Here is a 15,433-nt window from a genome sequence, read left to right on the forward strand (position 1 = left end):
GGGCGACTTCTCAGGTCGCGGCACGGCAAGTCGTGTCGCCTCGTGTCGCCCCCTGTGTGAACCGAGCCTAAATCTGCATCATATTAAAGTGGTTGTAAACCCTTACAACAGACAGCGGTGCGCAGGCGCACTGAGCGCGGCATCTTCAACAATGAAGATGCCGCACAGGTCGGCTCCCGTGCGCATGCGCCGGAGTGACGTCATCGCGGCTTCGCTGAACGACAGCGGTGGAGCTGCGAGACACCCCCCGAGAAGATGGATGCGCCGGACTACAGGGGACAGCGGTGACTTCGCTGGCTCCTGTATCAGGTAAGTGACACATAATGGACTACTATGCGATGCATAGTAGTCCATTATGCTTTATCTTTGCAGGGAATGAAAGAGGAAGTAAACTCATCAGGGTTTACTTCCTCTAAGTGTTCCAAAGTCTTGCCATAGTCTATTGTACTGAAAAATTAAAGTCCAACTCTAGGAAATAGTCAATATCTACCCCACCCATCTCTCCTGTAAGGGTTACATGCTTGTTTGAGGGAGCTGCAGAGGCTAAATCCAATCAACTTACCACTGCGCTGTTCAGTCCCAGAGCCCTCTTCCTCCAGGTGGTCCCTTGGTATCACCACATACAATGCAGGGCCATTTACCCTGCATTATATGTGAAAGAGGCAGGAATATGACCACGCTGGGGGATCCTTTAAGGAAAAGGCCTCAGGGGACCAGTCACACCGCTGAAAGGGGGAGTATAAGAAAACTATTACCTTTTATTACTGCACCTCAAGACTGAATGAGCAGTTAAAGCAACATTGCACCCAAAAGCGGAACTTCCACTTTAGGCACATTTGGCTTGTAAATTTTTTGACAGGCACCCAGCTCCCATCTCGGCTTGGGCCACCTAAGCGGCCCCTACCTGTCCCAGAAGATTGACTGGTCAATTAGGATGCGCAGCGCGTCTCACGCATGTGCCCGGCTGTGAAGGCGCAAGCAGTCACAGCCGGGTGCCCACACTAGTGATGCTTGGGTGGGGGGGGGGGGGGGGGAGGAGGATCGAGGTGCCGTATTGCTGGACAAGTGTGTGTTTAGTAAAAGTCAGCAGCTACATTTTTGTAGCTGCTGACTTAGACACAGAAATGGCTGGAACTTTGTTTTAACCCTTGCAATGCAGGTGTGCTAAATACAAGGGTAGATTTTATCCAATTCCTTGTCTTTAAAATGCAGCAAAATCTTAAATATTGCATCAAGGGGGCTGTATTAAAAATGTTTACCATAGAACCTTTTAAACCAAGGAGATTAAAACATGAAGTAGTGGCCTTATAGAAAATTGCAGACCCTAAGAAACATAGGAAGAAGCAAATTACCCACATTACAAAAACAGGAAAGTAGTTAACTATCATTAACTTTATTGTATTTCATCAACAAGCCATTTTCTAGTTCTTCTCCTGGGAGGATAATAAACACTACATTCTTCCCCAGTGGTTCCTTCATAGGAGGAGCTGTGATCGTTTCGGAAAGTGTGAGAAAATTCATAACAGCACAAGGGCTAAAAAGACAACTGAAATCTGTGTTTCCCAACACATTCATGGGTGTTTGTTATGGGGTGTAATCACATTTCTAAAAGCAGACAACAGTTTGGCACCCAACATGAAATTTGATTTCCCCCCCCCCCATGCATTGGTCAAGTACATCATAGATACATTTACATAATATGGATACATTGCAACAAAACATCACCACCATATATTAGAAGCAATTCGCATTTCTTTACCACATTCACAAAACACAAACCTTTTTAAATTAAAATAATCTGGGATTCATGAAAAAATGTTAGTGACCGCAATCTGTTATAAGATCATACCACTGAAATAAACAAACAAACTCACCTTTCAGAAATAAACAATTGTTCAATAACAGTATTAGTTCTGGCATAAGATTGTGTGTAATAAAAACACCAATTAGAACTAGCACTATTATATTGTTTAGGGCATCTGCTTTCAGAATAATATATATAAAAAATGTTTTGGGAGTTTTATGCAATCTTCAGTCAGACCTAAAATGATTTTTTTTTTGAACATTTTCAAAAAGGGAAAAAAAGTGACTACCAGCGAAAACCATTCACCTTCGGGAACATGTTACATGTTCTACCCTTAAGTTTTGTTAAAACACAAAAACAAACGCTGTCTCCTAGATTCAAAGCATGTGTGTCAAGCTCTGTGCTAATAAACATTTCAAATAAAAGTGGTTTTCATTACAGCTTAAGACCAGCCTCTCAGCTTTTTTTAACATGGGGGAACCCTTGGAATAAGACTCCAGGATCAGCAGGGAACCACTACTAATAAAGCTGGGCACACACTAGAAGTTATGTTTCATGCAACCCAGTGGGCTAAACAAAAGTAAAAAACCTGAGAGATCACCTAAGCTGTACAAGCGATGTTAGTGTGGCCAATTCCCCCTGCACCCATCCCCTCCCCCCCACCGGTGCCTTTGTGTTCTGACAGGGGGATGCCCCACTGGCAGCTATTGTCTGATCAGATGTTGGTTTCCCCATTATGGTCGTTCCACAGAAGCAGCTATACACAGGGGCTGAAAGTCCGACGCTTCCTGCTATCCCACTGATTTTGGCCATGTGTACAAGGCTTTACTATTATATGTACAACTCAGTGTATAAGCTTGATGGTCACTGGGAAGAATGTTCCTTATATTTGTAGTCACTGGAAACAGACACCCCTTACAGACAGGAAAAAAGGTCCTGCAAACCTCTGGAGCAACCCAAGGATTCCATGAAAGCCTGGTCGAGGAAGGCGATTTTAGGCTGGGGTCACATTTGTGCAAATTAGATGCTCATTTCCTCACACCCAATTTGCTTGACATGCAAGTGTGACAGGATCTCATTAGAGTTGGTTCACACAGGTCTGGAGCGGGCATGGAACGGATTGGGAAAGGATCCTGTGCGCGTTTGGGTCCGGTTCAGGTGCAAATTCAGGCAAAAATTCAGACCTTAATCGCGAGGGACCCCAGGCACAAACCCGCAGCCAAACATGTGAACCCGACCTTAGACCCAGTGATGTTACTGGGTTCCTGTGATTCTATGCAATGCAGGCAGATCATGGCTGAATGTGGGGGACCAGCACGGTTCCTTCTTGGAAGAAAAAAAAATAAAAAAAATAAAAAAATCACAGCCTCTGTTCTCTTTAACCCAGGTTCACAAGGCAGCGATTTGGCACATCAAACACACCTTGCAAACAAAATTACAATTTTGAGCAAAGAACCCCAACTAAAGTGAAATTGAAGCATTTTAGTATTCCTTATATTAGAAGCACTCACAGGATTTAGATACTCTTGTGTTTCCAACAGTAGACTTGCCCTCACTACCTGTCCTAGTCAGAGGTGATCATCAAAATGTACGAACATGGCATAGTTAGTACAGTGATCTCCTCACAAGCGCCTCAGGTTTTGTTCATTGTGTACCAGGCTAAATTCAGATCTTACACAACCATAAAGGAAAACTTGTTACAATATAACAAAGTAACCAGCAATAAAAATATCAAACAGTAAAGTTCACTTATAATTTATACAGTGCCTTGAAAGTATTCATACCCCTTCCACATTTTGTCATGCTACAACCAAAAACGTAAATGTATTTTATTGGGATATCATGTGATAGACCAGGGAAGGCGACCTCCGGCACAGGTGCCACAAAGCGGCACACAAAGGACTTTTTTTGTCAACACTTGACTCCCTCGGCTCTTGTGATGGGGAAGAGATTGGGTGCAGTTCTGCTAGGTGGGCAGTGCCTGTTCCCAGGAAGAGGAAAACTGATTGGCCACTGCTAAAGCCAACCACATTCCAGCTAGCCCCACCCACCAACTGGAGGAAGATGACTTGCTTGGGTGCCACTACCAATCTCAGAAGAGATTTTACTGCGATTGAGAAAACCACCACCACCACCCAGCATCACTTACACCTGACCCCTGAATTTGTCACTTCTTCCTGAACCTGTACTCTGTGTCCCTCTAAGCCACAGCCAGAGTTCAGCATAATGAAAAATCACACCCAACTTTTGATGCGGTGCTCAGCGCTGCACGTTCTAAGCTGCTGGGGTCCAACTTTTGATCTTGCACACAGGCCCACTGCTTTCAGAAAATGTCCCCGACATGAGCTCATCATTGTGCATCCATTGCAGATGCTTGTATGTATGTGTCATCACATAGAAGTACCTGGGCTGGATGTGAGAGGCAGATCAGCGGGGATGAGTGTGCCAGAACAAGTAGATTTGTCTCATCTCTACATCCTTGCACCACATATAGCACATATAGAGGAGAAAGTACAGCTGTGGTGCAGATGAGCAGGAGGGTACAGCGGTGCAGGATATAAGGGGGGTTCTGTGGTGGGACAGAAGAGCAGGGAGGTACAGCGATATGGGAAGATGAGCAGGGGGTTACAGTGGTGGGAGGTTACAGCGGTGCAGTATATGAGAAGGGGGTTACAGTGGTGGGAGGTTACAGCGGTGCAGTATATGAGAAGGGGGTTACAGTGGTGGGAGGTTACAGCGGTGCAGTATATGAGAAGGGGGTTACAGTGGTGGGACAGGAGAACAGGGAGTACAGTGATGGGGTAGATGTGTAGGGGGTACAGTGATCGGAGGTGTGAGAGTGTAGGAATTGGGACTGATCTGAGGCATGAGAGTGCAGGATGTTCATTTGTCACCATTACTCAAGTAGTTTACTGCATTTACTTTATAAAAAAAAAATCCTTTTCATTATTGAGAGTGTGAAGATGACATTTGTTATAAAATCATCACGCTCAATTTCTTTGAAAACATTTTTCAGCACACTGTGCTCAAAAGGTTGCCTAACCCTGTGATAGGCCAACAAAGTGGCACATAATTGTGAAATGGAAGGAAAATTAAATGGTTTTACAAAATGTTTTACAAATATATGAAAAGTGTGGTGTGCATTTGCATTCAGCAGAACCCCCCCCCCCAATACTTTGTAGAACCCCCTTTCACTGCAATTACAGCTGCAAGTCTTTTTGGGGGATGTCTCTACCAGCTTTGCACATCTAGAAAGTGACATTACATTTTTGCCCATTCTTCTTTGCAAAATAGCTAAAGCTCTGTCAGATTGGAGAGTATCTGAACAGCAATTTTCAAGTCTTGCCACAGATTCTCTATTGGATTTAGGTCTGGACTTTGAATTGGCCACTGTAACATGTGAATATGCTTTGATCTAAACCATTCCATTGTAGCTCTGGCTGTATGTTTAGGGTCATTCTGCTGGAAGGTGAACCTCCACCCCAGTCTCAAGCCTTTTGCAGACTAACAGGTTCTCTTCTAAGATTGCCCTGTATTTGGCTCCATCCATCTTCCCATCAACTCTGACCAGCTTCCCGGTCCCTGCTAAATAAAAGCATCCCCACAGCATGATGCTGCCACCACCATGTTTCACGGTGGGGGAATGTGTGTTAAGGGTGATGTGCAGTGTTAGTTTTCCACCACACATAGCATTTCGCTTTTAGGCCAAAAAGTAAAATTTTGTTCTCATCTGACCAGAGCACCTTCTTCCACAGGTTTGCTGTGTCCCCCACATGGCTGCTTGCAAACTGCAAACAGAACTTCTTATGGCTTTCTTTCAATAATGGCTTTCTTCGTGCGACTCTTCCATAAAGGCCAGATTTGTGGAGTGCACAACTAATAGTTGTCCTGTGAACAGATTCTCCCACCTGAGCTGTGGATCTCTGCAGCTCCTCCAGAGTTACCATGGGCCTCTTGGCTGTTTCTCTGATTAATGTTCTCATTGCCCGACTTGTCAGTTTAGGCGGACGGCCATGTCTTGGTAGGTTTGCAGTTGTGTCATAATCTTTCCATTTTCAGATGATGGATTGAACAGTGCTCCGTGAGATGTTCAAAGCTTTTTTTTTTTTTTTTTATAACCTCACCCTGCTTTAAACTTCTCCACAACTTTATCCCTGACCTGTCTGGTGTGTTCTTTGGCCTTCATGATGCCGTTTGTTCACTAAGATTCTCTATCAAAACTCTGAGGGCTTCACAGAACAGTTGTATTTATACAAAGATTAAACTACACATAGGTGGACTATTTACTAATTAGGCAACTTCTGAAGGCAATTGGTTCCACTAGATTTTAGTTCGGGTTATCAGAGTAAAAGGGGGCTGAATACAAATGTACCCCACACTTTTCACATATATGTATATATAAAAAAAAAATAAAAAAAAAGAATTTATCATTTTTCTTCCACTTCACAATTATGTGCCACTTTGTGTTGGCCATCACATAAAATCCCAATAAAATACATTTGCGTTTTTGGTTGTAACATGACCAAATTCTAAGGGGTATGACTGACTACCTTTTCTAGGCATAGTGTGTGTAAATATATAAGAAATGACACTTTGCTACAATGTAAAGTAGTGAGTGTACAGTTTATATAACAGTGTAAAGTTGCTGTTCCCTCAAAATAACACCGCCATTAAAGTCTAAATGCTGGCAACAAAAGTGAGTACACCCTAAGTCCCCAAGTGAAAAAGTCCAAATTGGGCCCAAAGTTTCAATATTTTGCGTGGCCACCATTATTTTTCAGCACTGCACGGAGTTTACCAGAGCTTCACAGGTTGCCACTGGAGTCCTCTTCCACTCCTCCATGACGGATGTTAGAGACTTTGCGCTCCTCCACCTGATTGAGGATACCCACAGATGCTTATTAGGGTTTAAGTCTGGAGAAATGCTTGGCCAGTCCATCACCTTTACCCTCAGATTTTTTTTTTTTTTTTTTTTTAGTAAGGCAGTGGTCATCTTGGAGGTGCATTTGGGGTCGGAATACTGCCCTGCGGCCCAGTCTCTGAAGGGAGGGGATCATGCTCTGCTTCAGAATGTCACAGTACCCCAGTGCTGGCAGCACTCATGCAGCCCCAGACCATGACACTCCCACCACCATGCTTGACTGTAGGCAAGTCACACTTGTCACCACACACACACACTTGACACGATCTGAACCAATTAAGTTTTATCAGGACACGGTTCCAGTAATCCATGTCCTTAGTCTGCTTGTTTTCCGTAAACTGTCTGTGGGCTTACTTGTGCATCATTTTAAGAAGAGGTTTTCTTCTGGGACAACAGCCATGCAGACCGTTTTGATGCAGTGTGCGGCATATGGTCTGAGTACTGACAAGCTAACCCCCCCCCCCCCCCCCCACAACCTGGATGGACATTTTATGGTTACACAACCTATCACATTGCTATAATCTTGGAATTAATTAAAATTAATGGCAACCGAACATGCATTTTGCCATCACGGTGATTCTTCCCAAGATCCCAAACGTAAATGGAGCTTTAAATAGGAAATGTGTTATGGGCAGGGTGATAAAGTGAAAATAAAGCCAGAAAAAAATAAAACGAATGAAGTAACTGCATCCAAGAACTGGGAAGCTTCAAAATGTAATCTTGTTGTTTTTGGGGTTTAAGGCTGTTCAATTCCAAGGGGGGAAAAAAAATACTACATACTAATTGCTACTGTTTATATTCATGGAGACCGAAACTTACACCATATATACTTCATGAAAAGAAAATGGTGTGTAATTATATATATATATATATATATATATATATATATATATATATACACACACATATACACACACATACACAGTTATTTTGCATAAATCGCCTAACATATATATTACTTTTTTGATCAAATAAGCATTATTTTGATTCACAGAACAAAAAAAAAAAATAAATTGTGTGTATACGTCACCAAAAATGTCAGTTCGCCTTAAAGGGATTGTAAAGTAATTTTTTTTTCTTTTTTTAAAATAACAAACATGTTATATTTACCTCCACTGTGCAGCTCATTTGGCACAGAGTGGCCCCGAATCTGCTCTTCTGGGGTCCCTCGGCGGCTGTCTCGGCTTCCTCCCACAGGTACTTCTCACATTCATGAGAGCTCCCTCGCATGGTGAGAAGCACCTGCAGGAGCACTTCCGTGATACAGCAAGCGGCTATAGCCACCTGCTGTATCACACGGCCCCGGCCCCCGACGCGCTGCATCATTGGATGTGATTGACAGCAGTACGAGCCAATAGCTGCGCTGCTTTCAATCCATCCACTCCAGCCAATCAGCAGCCAGGCTGAGCGGCAAAGAGGACAGCAGGGGCGAGCAAGGGATTTGCGAGGGGTCAGATAAGTAAAAAGGGGGGACTGGGGGCGCCAGCAGTGCGAGATGTTTTTTCGCCTTAATGCATAGAATGCATTAAGGTGAAAAAACATTTAATGTCATCAAATAACACCCTCCCATGCTGCACTCAAGTGTCTTCAATCCTCCATCACATGCATTAGTGCTCGGAAAATCCCACCACCTCTCACAATGTGCGCTCACCTCAGCAAGTGTCTCTACTGCGGATAAATAGGTCACATGCGCCTTCCCCTTTAACTTCAACACAGGGCACTTTCACACAATTTTAATGACAATTGCACCGTCATGCTACACTGTAATTTTTTTTATAATTTTCATCACACAAATAGAGCTTTCTTTTGGTGGTATTTAATCACTTCTGGGTTTTTTTTTAATCGCACTGGTGGGCAGTGATGGGTATTAAAGGGGGAGCACTGACTGCCACTAATGGGTACTGATTGCTGGCACTTGTGGGCACTCACTGCTGGCACTTTGGGTTCTTTATTATAATCAGGGCACTGATTATATGCCTAGATTTCCTGTGAGGAGATGCCGCTGATGGGCTCTCCTCACACTCAGTTTTTATTGCTAGAAAATTACTTAGAATCCCCAAACTTTAGATATTTTTAAAAAGCAGAGGTCCTAAAGAATAATGTGCGGGGTTTAGCAGTTTTTAGGTCACGTGGCATTTGCGCAGCGGTTTTTCAACTTTTTTTAATGAAAAAAAATACACTTCTTTGAATCTTTATTTTGTAAAACATAAAAGGAAGATGTTACACCAAGTAAATAGATATCAAACATGTTGCGCTTTGATAATGCGCAGCGACAAACTACGTCAATTTTATTATCTATAGGTGATGCTACAGGTTACCACTTTAGATTTACAGAGGAGGTCTGGGGCTAGAATTACTGCCCGTGATCTGCCATTCGCAGCGATACCTCACGTGTGGGACGGTTGCTGTTTGCACACTTGGGGGACTGTGCACACATTTGCCTTTGCATGCAAGCATGGGAGGACAGAGGCACTTCATTTTTAGTTTTTTTTAATTAAAGTGGATGTAAAGCCACTCTCATTGTTTCTAAACTACTGCAATATTGGTTATCTAGAAGGATATAAATGTCTCCTGCATGTATACTTATCTGTCAAATGTCTCCCCTCTGTCTGCTATGAGACCCGAAAAACTGCAGATTCTGTGGGTGGGTCTGTTTTCCAGGGCTCAGTGGGTGGAGTCGTGAGGTCAGTACAAACCCCACCACCTCTACACTCCCCTTGTCAACATGCATTTTCTCCTGTGTATTTCTTACACTGAACTTCTGCTATGATCAACATCCAGTCAAAACCCAGAAAAGTCCCCACATGACTTCAGCATGCCAAATCATGCTGAGGTGTGGAACAGCCAATCCTTGCAGAGCTGCTGAAGAAAGGAGTGGGGGTGGGAATTAAATGCATGTCTTAGGCTAGTGCAAAATCACAGGAAGGGGGAAGAACGGGCAAAGATTCCATATTGTGCGTTTTATTTCACTGAAAATATATGAGGATTGCTCAGAGCTGGATTAACTCTTTGTGGCAAGACTGGGCACAGCTGATCTGAAATCCCATACTCTATATTGTGCCAGAAAATAAAAAATAATAATTTGGGTTTACATCCATTACTTAAAAAAAAAAAAAAAAAAAATGTTTTTATTTTTACACGGTTGCTTTATTTTTCAATAGTAATGTAAACATCCTTTTGATAGCAATAGGCATGCGACGTGTCCACTTTATGGAGAGATAATGGGGCTATTAAAATCCTTTGTAAATAAAAGCAGTCAAAACACCGTAGAACATTTCTGAATGCTTTCCACTTTTTTTCCCCCCTTTCTAAGAACAGTGCTGATTGTTTCCGAGTAAACCGGAAGTGATGTTACATTATTGCTTCCAGGTTACTATTATGAGCGGCTGATCCTGGCTTTGTTTGACTGTCTGGCCAGTTGGCATATGCATGGGCTGGTTTCCTGGGTCTCCCAGTGAGACAGGAGAGCCTGAGGAAGCTGTGGAAGGTGGTTGGGGGGGGGGGGGGGGGGGGCGGGGATGGGCGTCCTCTCCCACTGCTTGTGATAGCAATCAAGTGGCTGGTCAACTGCTCCGACTGCTATTACAAGCAGAGAGCTGACGGGCAGCTCTATTTAAAAAAAAAAAAAAAAAAAGGTACAACCAATGAAAGTCCAACAAAGTACGGGTAATGTGTCGCTGAACAGGAAGTGGTTAAAGGGCAAGGTGCACCTGACCTATTTTTATGCAATAGATCAGGGATATGCAATTAGCGGACCTCCAGCTGTTGAAAAACTACAAATCCCATCATGCTTCTGGGTGTCATGCTTGTGGCTCTCAGTCTTTCTATGCCTCATGGGAATTGTAGTTCTGCAACAGCTGGAGGTCCGCTAATTGCATATCCCTGCAATAGATCCACTTGCTGAGGTGAGCGCACACTGTGAGAGGTGGGGGGATTCTCTGAGCACTAATTCATGCGATGGAGGATTGAAGACACTAGAGTAGGGCTGAAACAACTTATTACTATTTTCATAAATCGATTAATTAACATAATGGGGTTTAAAAAAAAATAGCCCTTTACAGTACAAAGAGCAAATGATCTCTACTGTAAATATTACTTTCACTGTTGCACAGAAAAAAAAAAAAAAACAACCCCTTACAGTACAGGGGTTCCCCGACTTACGAACCACTCCTACTTACCAACAGGGCGCTGCGTAGACCATCTGCCGTTCTGCGCATGCGCGGCCAGACGGAGCTTTGGAAAATGTCGGAAATGTCCGTCATTTGCCATGCGGCCGATTTACGAACATTTCTGGATTACAAACAGGAGGAAAATCCCCAACGGGTTCGTAACCCAGGGACCCCCTGTAGTGATTATTTGTTCTTTTGTACTATGAAGGGCTAATTTATTTTTTTTTATTTTTAACTCCATTATGTTACTAAAATGTCTTAGGCCTGGTTCCCACCCACGTGTTTTTTGCAGAAATGCACTACAGTTCATTTAACGTTCACATCTTTGCTTTTTTCAGCTTCTGCATATTTGGAAAGGATCAAGGACCTATTTCAAGGCAAAACCGTGCTTTTTGTTTTGGTTCAATATACTTCAAATGGAGAAGCTGCAGAAAAGTATGTAGTGCTTTTTTTAATCTGCCCAACATCATATCGGCCCAAAAAATAGGCATAAACAAAAAAAAAAAAAACGCAAAATTGCAGCAAAATCACGTGAGAAAAAAAAAAAAAATGCACAGCAAAAAGCACTGCATAAATTGATAAAAAGCAAACTGCATAGGTGTGTACCCAGCATTATGTTGGCCACACAGATCAATTTTCAGATGAGAAAATTCACGTGAAAAATCACTGTACATTCGGTGGATGAAAATATTTAAAAATTTCACTTGCTTTTAACATTCTTTTTTTTTAATGAATCTAACTTCTGAATGAAAACCACATACACTGTCTGAAAATTCATTTGCCTAAGAAGTTTTCTATTTCCAAATTTTCCTGTCACTTTGGTTGAAAACAAACGTTGATTTGACCCACTAACGATAAGAAAATCATACTAAGTTCTTAAAATTATTATTTTTTTTTTTTGAAGGAAGACATTGTTTTTGTATGGCCAGCATATAATCTATTAGGGCCGGTTCACACAGCGAGGCGCGGCGAGGCGTCTCCGACTTGCGGGGATCTCAGCGGCGACTTGCAGAGGACTTCTGTATAGAAGTCAATGCAAGTCGCCCAGAAGTAGTACAGGAACCTTTTTTCTGAGTCGGAGCGACTCGAGTCGCTCCTCTCAGAACGGTTCCATAGTACTGAATGGGGGCGACTTGCGGGAGCGAGGCGAGGCGAGCCGTGTCGCCTCGCATCGCTGTGTGAACCGGCCCTTACAGTTCTGTTTGAAAATCTGCAAAACAGTCTAACTTTGTTTTCCCTTAACTAACTGATCCGAGTCTGATATTTACCAGCTTCAACCTCTAATAGTATATACAGTATATCTCTTCTGTCTGTTCTCAGAGTGGATTAAAGATTTTACTCCCTAACCATATCATTGGTTATTTATATTTACCCGTGTATAGAGATATTTAGGAACAAATTGTTTTTTTTTTTTTTTAAACTTTACATATTAACTAAAATTATACACCACACTTTTAAGACCTCATTTCACACTGCGGGCTTTTACAGGCGCTACAGCACTAAAAACAGCATCTGAAAATAGCGGCTTCACTCACTGCAGTGTGAAAGCCCCCGGGGGTTACACACTGGAGCGGTGCGCTGGCTGGGGGGGGGGGGGCGTCACAAAAAGTCCTGCCAGTAGCTTCTTCGGAGCGGTGAACTCGCCGTTCCTCCACATTGAAATCAATGGGGCAGCGCTGCGATAACGCCAGCAAAACGGAGCTAAAAACGTAAAAAGAAAAAATAGCGCTGCTTTATTGCCGAAGCCCTAGGTGGCTCAGTGTGTAAGGGGTCTTAAGGTTATTAACTGATCGAAAACAATAAAAGGCCAACTAATCGTGAAAATAATAATACAGATCATGAAAAAAAAATCGTTAGTTGCAGCCCTATACTTGAGTACAGCTTGGGGCGGGTTATTTAATGAGAGGTGAATGGATATTTGTTGATGTACACACAATTTTTATTTTGGCAAATAAGCACTTATGATTTGCAAGAGAAATATGTATAATAATATATATATATATATATATATATATATATATATATATATATACACACACACACACACACACAATTTATGCAAAATAGGCTTGTTTCACACTCATGAGATTCAGACACAGCATGCGATTCTCAACGCATTCTTGTGCGCATCCCATGCGATGGTGGTTCAATTTCAAACATTTTCTGAAACGCATCGGATAGGTGATCACACCCATGGAATCCGATTCTAGCAATCGCACTGCGTTTAGATTCAGAGTGTCGTTACGACAACATTGACACCCGTTGCATGGACGCCGTGCGACTACAATGCAGGAAACACACAGGAAATCGCTGCATTTCACACATATGTGAACCCAGACTGGAGGTTCTCATTCACCATTCCTGAGATATGATCACCCCCTCCCCTCCCCCCACCACACAGGAGGGAGATGTACCCCGTGCAGGCCTGAGAGGGGGAGGGGACCCCCAATATATCCACCACACACCACATCCACCGTGCCAGGCCTCCCTCACACCGTGCCCGGCCTCCCTCCATGCAGCACACGCCGCCCGCCTCTGTCCCATTCCCGGCCCTTTTCCCGCCTCTCCCTTCACTCCTCACCTGCTCAGCTGTGCTCTCCCCGGAGGCCATCATCCCCGCACCTTCCTCTCGGCACACCGCGCTATCAGCTCCCTTCTCTCCTCCAACCTCGCACTCTCCTACACATAACACGAGAAAATGGCCGACGGAACCAACAAAACGGCTCCGTATCGATTGTACTCTACCAATCGTGATTAGAGACATCCTGTGGCAATGAGCGGTATTGCAGTTGAGGAGGACTCAATGAGAGACACTGCCATCTTGTGGACAGTTTGAAGAATACGCCTTAAAACTACCTTATTGCTGTTTAAACTGGTGTTGCCACCAAAAAAAATATAGCTTAAAATTCATAAAAAAAAATAAATAATTGGAAATTTTTTTTTTTTTACTCACCTCTAAATGCCTGTTGCTAGGGGGTCCCTCGTAGTCTGCCTTTTTCAATGCCTGGGTTGGTGGCATCACTTCCCCTCGAGCGCACAGTCAACTGGGACCTGTCACACGTCCCAGATGACTGTGTAGCATATCACGGTGCCCGGCGCCGCCCACGCATGCGCAGTGGGTGCCCGGCTGTGAAGCCACAGCCGGGTGCCCGCAGTAAGAATGCCGACACCGCGAGCGGAGCGGGGAACGAGGGGGAGGGGCTTCATTGCCCCTCATCACTGGACCCTAGGACAGGTAAGTGTCCAATTATTAAAAGTCAGCAGCTGCAGTATTTGTAGCTGCTGACTTTTACATTTTTTTAGGGGGAATCCCACTTTAACCACTTGCCTACAGGGCACTTAAAGTGGTTGTAAACCCTTACAAACCACTTTGACACACAGGTAAGCCTAGATTAAGGCTTACCTGTAGGTCCAAGACAGCGGTCATGCTATAGACAGCGGCGTGTAGGCACACTGAGCATGCCGCTGCTAACAGTGATATGCCATTAGTGGCGGCTCCCGTGCGCATGCGTGGGAGTGACGTAATCGCTGCTCCAGCGCTGTGAGTGGCCGGAGCAGTGATACCCAGAAGAAGATAGACGCTCCATGGAAGAGGGGCTTTCGATGACATCGCTGGCTCCTGTGTCAGGTAAATGACACATATTGGACTACTATGTGATGCATAGTAGCCCATTATGCTTTACCTTTACAGGGAGACAAAGACTAAGTAAACCCACAAGGGTTTACTTCCTCTTCAAAGTAGAGGGCCACCCAAAAAAATGCATTAATAAAATTAAGAAAAAAAAATGTACGGGGTGGCCGATATTGCGGGATTGTTGGACAGGTAAGTGTATTAAAAAAATGTATTGGCCGGAACGCCCCTTTAAACCCCCTTCCTGCCCAGGCCAATTTTCAGCTTTCAGCTCTGTCTCTCTTTGAATGATCAATGATTTGATTTGAATAATTGCATGACCGCATAATTGTGCGGTCATGCAACGCTGTACCCAAATGACATTTTTATTCTTTTTTTCACACAAATAAAGCTTTCTTTTGATGGTATTTAATCACTACTGGGATTTTTATTTTTTGATAAACAAATATAAATAAATAAACAAAAACAAAAAAAGTTTTGATGGTTTGTTATAACATTTGCAAATAGGTAATAGGTAATAGGCGGCGCTGATGAGGTGGCACTGTTAGGGTGCTTTCACACTGACCCGCTTTACAGGCACTATAACACTAAAAATAGCGCCAGCAAAGCACCTGTAAAGAGCCTCTCCTCTCACTCCATTGGAGTGGTGCGCTGGCAGGACGCTAGAAAAAGTCCTGCAAGCAGTATCTTTGAGGTGCTTTAGGAGTGGTGTATACACCGCTCTTAAAGCACCCCTGCCCATTAATCTCAATGGGCAGCACGACTGAAGCGCCGGCAAAGTGCCACTTCAGTGGCACTTTTAAACCTTTTTCGGCTGCTAGCAGGGTTAAAAGCACCTCTAAAATGCCCCAGTGTGAAAGTGCCCTTAGGTGGCATTGATGGGCGGCACTGAAGGGCACTAATAGGTC

General features: G+C 43.6%; 1 protein-coding gene across 1 annotated transcript in view; it reads right to left on the reverse strand.

The window, feature by feature from the left end:
• Nucleotides 1-13,592, reverse strand: part of CSTF3 (cleavage stimulation factor subunit 3) — a 92,133-nt gene extending 78,541 nt beyond the window's left edge. The window contains exon 1 of the mRNA XM_077460904.1: nucleotides 13,476-13,592. Within this exon, the coding sequence (XP_077317030.1) occupies nucleotides 13,476-13,508 (33 nt within the window). The 5' untranslated portion in view covers nucleotides 13,509-13,592. The remainder of the gene's footprint in view (nucleotides 1-13,475) is intronic.
• Between the last annotated feature and the right edge of the window lie 1,841 nt (nucleotides 13,593-15,433).

The sequence above is a fragment of the Lithobates pipiens genome, unplaced genomic scaffold (genome assembly GCF_037356315.1).
Source record: "Lithobates pipiens isolate NorthernLeopardFrog02 unplaced genomic scaffold, aLitPip1_a1.2 Scaffold_10, whole genome shotgun sequence".
In the NCBI taxonomy this organism is placed as follows: domain Eukaryota; kingdom Metazoa; phylum Chordata; class Amphibia; order Anura; family Ranidae; genus Lithobates; species Lithobates pipiens.